Source organism: Mobula birostris, chromosome 6 (assembly GCF_030028105.1).
Source record: "Mobula birostris isolate sMobBir1 chromosome 6, sMobBir1.hap1, whole genome shotgun sequence".
In the NCBI taxonomy this organism is placed as follows: domain Eukaryota; kingdom Metazoa; phylum Chordata; class Chondrichthyes; order Myliobatiformes; family Myliobatidae; genus Mobula; species Mobula birostris.
In genome coordinates this window covers 163,151,415-163,157,414 of record NC_092375.1, presented here as the reverse complement: position 1 = coordinate 163,157,414, position 6,000 = coordinate 163,151,415, and the positions used below count along the sequence as shown (strand labels likewise).

At 42.5% G+C, this 6,000-nt stretch overlaps 1 protein-coding gene across 1 annotated transcript in view; it reads left to right on the top strand.

Moving 5' to 3' along the window:
* itga4 (integrin alpha 4) overlaps positions 1-6,000 on the top strand; it is a 156,646-nt gene that overhangs the window by 59,925 nt on the left and 90,721 nt on the right. Inside the window, exon 14 of the mRNA XM_072261764.1 lies at positions 779-933. Coding sequence (XP_072117865.1) covers positions 779-933 — 155 coding nt within the window. The remainder of the gene's footprint in view (positions 1-778; positions 934-6,000) is intronic.

Below are 6,000 nucleotides of genomic sequence, written 5' to 3'. Positions count from 1 at the left end.
ATGCTGGAGTAACTCAGCAGGCCAGGCAGCATTTATAGGAAAAAAAAGTGCAGTTGATGTTTCAGGCTGAAACCTTGTCTCCCCCCCACCCCCCCACACCCGACCTTTTAAATCTACTCCTCAGCTTTTTTTCTCCAGTCCTGCTGAAGGGTTTCGGCCCAAAATGTCGAGTGTACTTTGTTCTAAAGATGCTGCCTGGCCTGTTGAGTTCCTCCAGCATTTTGTATGTGGTGCTCTTGATATTTCCTGTTTGGTTTATCTTAGAATATTTCTCTCTTTTTCTCCTGAATTGCAACTGCAGCATCATCTCTCTCCTGTGTGAATCCTACCCTTGTCTCCACTTGATACATAATTTTCTAAGCCAAACTTTTGGCAAAGTCCCACAGGACTGGATAGTGTAAAAAGATGCAGGAGAGATTTGACACCTTTGATCTGGAGACTTTAGAGTGGCAAGAAAGGAAATTGTTGCTTGGTATTGTTATGATTGGAAGCTGTCACTAGTGGGCTCCTGCAGGGCCTGGTACTGAGATCTTTACTGATAGTAACCCTACATAAATTATTTGGACTTTATATGGAGACCATGATAAAGATGATACAAAAATTGGTTTTGCAATTAACAGAAGGATAGCAGGAGGATATATTTGGATAGAATAATGATGAATGAAATTTAATCTGGAGACTATGAAGCAGAAGAAGGGAGGGAAATATGTGCTTGTGTTGATTCAGTATTTACTAATTTATTATATTCTAACTATCTGATGTTCTCTGTGGATTACAGAAGTAGACCTGTGGTGAATGTTGAAGCCTTCCTCCAGTTGCCTCCTTCAGTCAACCAGACACAAATGAAATGCTTGGAGGGTGGGAAACCTGTTGTGTGCATCAACGTTACTGTCTGCTTTCGTAATAAGGATGAGAAGATCCGTGGTTATACAGGTAAAGAATCACACTTGCACATGTGCACGGTGGTTAATGAACTTGTTAGTAGTGAATTTTTCTTTGTTTCTGAATGTCAGTTTTACTGAGGCTCATTTGAAGGAAATGCATGAGATAGTTCCATATCATGGGGATGGTTCTTGAAATTTGCATATCAGATCATACGGTGGGGAAGTGTCTCCTTTGGCCCACTAAGTCAGTGCTGACTACAGATTTATCCTGATCCCATTTTCTTCTCCCGTATTTTCAACAGCTATTCACGGACTCTACCACTCACCTGCTCACTCAGGGCAAGTTACTGTGACCAGTTAACACGTAACTCATACACCTTTAAGATGTCAGAGGAAACTGAAACAGCACTATAAACTGGCTGACAGAACGTGCAAACTCCATACTGATAAGTACATAGGTTTAAACCTGTAAAGCAGCAGGTCGACTGCTCTGCCACTGTACTGCCCTTGTTTTCTGAGGAGTTGGGGTAAGCAGGAAGAAAATAGAGATCAATTGATTTCTGGATTCTGTTTAACCTGTAAATGGTATATTAGGGAACAAAGTCCTTGATTACCGATAACTCCTACTAAATAGCAGAGATGTACTTCCCTTCTGATCCATTGCTATTGAAATCAATAACTTGCATTCTACCATTCTGCTACATTTCCTGTAATTGTTCTGTAACATTAACAAATGCCGAGAAGCTGTGAGTCAGACAGTGTAGAAACAGGCTCTCGCCTATGATGACCATAGAGTACCTAGCTATCCTATCCCATTTATAGACCGGTTAGCCTAACGTCGGTGGTGGGGAAACTGCTGGAGTCAGTTATCAAAGATGTGATAACAGCACATTTGGAAAGCGGTGAAATCATCGGACAAAGTCAACATGGTTTGTGAAGGGAAAATCATGTCTGACAAATCTCATTGAATTTTTTGAGGATGTAACTAGTAGAGTGGATAGGGGGGAACCAGTGGATGTGGTATATTTGGATTTTCAAAAGGCTTGTGACAAGGTCCCACACAGGAGATTAGTGTGCAAAGTTAAAGCACATGGTATTGGGGGTAAGGTATTGATGTGGATGGAGAATTGGTTAGCAGACAGGAAGCAAAGAGTGGGAATAAACGGGACCTTTTCAGAATGGCAGGCGGTGACTAGTGGGGTACCGCAAGGCTCAGTGCTGGGACCCCAGTTGTTTACAATATATATTAATGACTTGGATGAGGGAATTAAATGCAGCATCTCCAAGTTTGAGGATGACACGAAGCTGGGTGGCAGTGTTAGCTGTGAGGAGGATGCTAAGAGGATGCAGAGTGACTTGGATAGGTTGGGTGAGTGGGCAAATTCATGGTAGATGCAATTTAATGTGGATAAATGTGAAGTTATCCACTTTGGTGGCAAAAATAGGAAAACAGATTATTATCTGAATGGTGGCCGATTAGGAAAAGGGGAGGTGCAACGAGACCTGGGTGTCATTATACACCAGTCATTGAAAGTGGGCATGCAGGTACAGCAGGCGGTGAAAAAGGCGAATGGTATGCTGGCATTTATAGCGAGAGGATTCGAGTACAGGAGCAGGGAAGTACTACTGCAGTTGTACAAGGCCTTGGTGAGACCACACCTGGAGTATTGTGTGCAGTTTTGGTCCCCTAATCTGAGGAAAGACATCCTTGCCAGAGAGGGAGTACAGAGAAGGTTCACCAGATTGATTCCTGGGATGGCAGGACTTTCATATGAAGAAAGACTGGATGAACTGGGCTTGTACTCGTTGGAATTTAGAAGATTGAGGGAGGATCTGATTGAAACGTATAAGATCCTAAAGGGATTGGACAGGCTAGATGCAGGAAGATTGTTCCCGATGTTGGGGAAGCCCAGAACAAGGGGTCACAGTTTGAGGATAAAGGGGAAGCCTTTTAGGACCGAGATTAGGAAAAACTTCTTCACTCAGAGAGTGGTGAATCTGTGGAATTCTCTGCCACAGGAAGCAGTTGAGGCCAGTACATTGGCTATATTTAAGAGGGAGTTAGATATGGCCCTTGTGGCTACGGGGGTCAGGGGGTATGGAGGGAAGGCTGGGGCGGGGTTCTGAGTTGGATGATCAGCCGTGATCATAATAAATGGCGGTGCAGGCTCGAAGGGCCAAATGGCCTACTCCTGCACCTATTTTCTATGTTTTCTATGTTTCTATTTACCAGTATTTGGGCTGTGGCCCAGTTTTGTCTTGGCAATTCAATGCTTGTCCAGATGCTTAAATTTTATGAGTGTACCTGCCTTCACCACCCTGGAGAGTGCATTCCAGACTTGAACCACCCATGGCATGAAAGGATTCTTCCTTAATATCTCTTCTAAGCATCTTGCTTCTCTTGTTAACCCTATGCCTTCTGGTCTTGGCTACCCCTGCCATGGGGAATCATATCTTCGTACCTCGAGCAGAAAAGAACAAACAGCCGGATGATATCAACCAGTTGAGAAGCATCTGTTGGGATGGGGTTGGGGAGGGAAGTGACCCATGCAAAGGAAGTATAGCAAAATGGTGCTCATGGATTCATAAGTTTGATGGCAGAGGCGAAGAAGCTGTTCTAAAACATTGACTGCGTTTCAGGCTCATGTACCTTTCCCCCCACTGATAGTAACATAAAGAAGGCATATCCCAATGATGGGTGTCCTTAATGCTGGATGTCGTCACCTTCAGGCTCTACGCCTTGAAGATATCCTTGGTAGTAGTGAGGGTTGTGCTTGGTTTTTATTTTAATTACGTTTTGCTGTATTTGAGTTAATCTTTCTGTTAAATTGACAACGTGGAGCGATGTGACCATGTGGACTAGAAATAAATGGATATAACAAATGTAAGTCTTGAATGCTTAATCCATAAGACCAAATAAGTTATTTCAAGGAACAATGATTTGATAAATATCAACTTCACTGAATTCCCATGTAGATCAGTGTTCAGGTGGAATATCCCAACTCATCAAATGGCAGATGCCCTGCATTTCTGAACTTGATACCTCTTGTGCAGAATGGCTTGAGATCATTGGCTCGTTAAGACCCCAGTAAGGGTGGTGTACCTGGTTCAGTATTGCTTTCCTGTAGCTTTGCTTAAAAATGCTTTATATCTATAAGTACCTGGATACTCCTTGATATAAATATTTCTTAGTTTAAATGATTGAGCTTCTTTAAATAGACTTGCCAGACGAATTACTGTTACTGTGCTGTTTGGCAAGTTAACCCTGTTTGGTAAATTCTCCTTGCTTTTTGTGTCTTAAATGAAGATCGGTCACACTTGAAGAAAAGTTGGGTGCTGCAGAATGTAAGTTGTTTATCTAGCTGTACACGTACCATTATAATCACTACTATTATAATGGTAGTGATCCATTATAATAGGAACCATAGTTAACATACTGTACAGAATGTTGAGTTGTAAGTTTGTTTGTGTTTGAAAGCGTGGGATTAAAGTACTTTGCTGAGAAAGTATCATAAATGTTTTTTCATTCCTTTTTCCATGGCCAAGAAAATAACCTAGTTTTTTACGCAACTTTAGCAAAGCCCAAAGCACTCTAGAGTCAAATGCTCCAAATTGAAAGTTGCAGCAACAAGCCAGGGAGACAAAATAATATAACTGATTGACCTTTAGTTAAATTTTTATTTGTTTCATTTAACTAAATTCAGTCTCATCATCGTTATGCACCATGTTGGTCCCATGATTGTGATTGTTCTTGGCAAATTTTTCTACAGAAGTGGCTCGCCATTGTCTTCTGGGCAGTGTCTTTACAAGACAGATGACCCCAGCCGTTACCAATACTCTTCAGAGATTGTCTGGTGTCAGTGGTTGCATAATCAGGACTTGTGATCCACGTCAGTTGCTCATTTGACTGCCAACTACTTACCCCATGGTTTTACATGGCCCTGATCAGTGGGCTAAGCAGATGCTACACTTGCCCCAGGATGAGCTAAAGGCTAGTGGAGGGAAGGAGCGCCTCACGCCTCCTCTGGTAGAGATGTATCTCCACTCTGCCACCCAGGAACTCAGTCTAGCAGAGTTAATTCTTAAGTTTTTAATCTTCTTTCTGATCACTTTTCTCACTTACATGTACACGCACAAGATATCAACGTGTGTGAAGGCAGGTCATGTGCTCCTCAGTGGATGGAGGAACTGAGCGAAATACATGTTAGTAGGGAAGTGGTGTCAGGTAAATTGAAGGGATTGAAGGCAGATAAATCCCTAGGGCCAGATGATCTGCATCCCAGAGTGCTTAAGGAAGTAGCCCAAGAAATAGTGGATGCATTAGTGATAATTTTTCAAAACTCATTAGATTCTGGACTAGTTCCTGAGGATTGGAGGGTGGCTAATGTAACTCCACTTTTTAAAAAAGGAGGGAGAGAGAAACCGGGGAATTATAGACCGGTTAGCCTAACGTCGGTGGTGGGGAAACTGCTGGAGTCAGTTATCAAAGATGTGATAACAGCACATTTGGAAAGCGGTGAAATCATCGGACAAAGTCAGCATGGATTTGTGAAAGGAAAATCATGTCTGACAAATCTCATTGAATTTTTTGAGGATGTAACTAGTAGAGTGGATAGAGGAGAACCAGTGGATGTGGTATATTTGGATTTTCAAAAGGCTTTTGACAAGGTCTCACACAGGAGATTAGTGTGCAAACTTAAAGCACACGGTATTGGGGGTAAGGTATTGATGTGGATAGAGAATTGGTTAGCAGACAGGAAGCAAAGAGCGGGAATAAACAGGACCTTTTCAGAATGGCAGGCGGTGACTAGTGGGGTACCGCAAGGCTCAGTGCTGGGACCCCAGTTGTTTACAATATATATTAATGACTTGGATGAGGGAATTAAATGCAGCATCTCCAAGTTTGCGGATGACACGAAGCTGGGCGGCAGTGTTAGCTGTGAGGAGGATGCTAAGAAGATGCAGAGTGACTTGGATAGGTTGGGTGAGTGGGCAAATTTATGGCAGATGCAATTTAATGTGGATAAGTGTGAAGTTATCCACTTTGGTGGCAAAAATAGGAAAACAGATTATTATCTGAATGGTGGCCGATTAGGAAAAGGGGAGGTGCAACGAG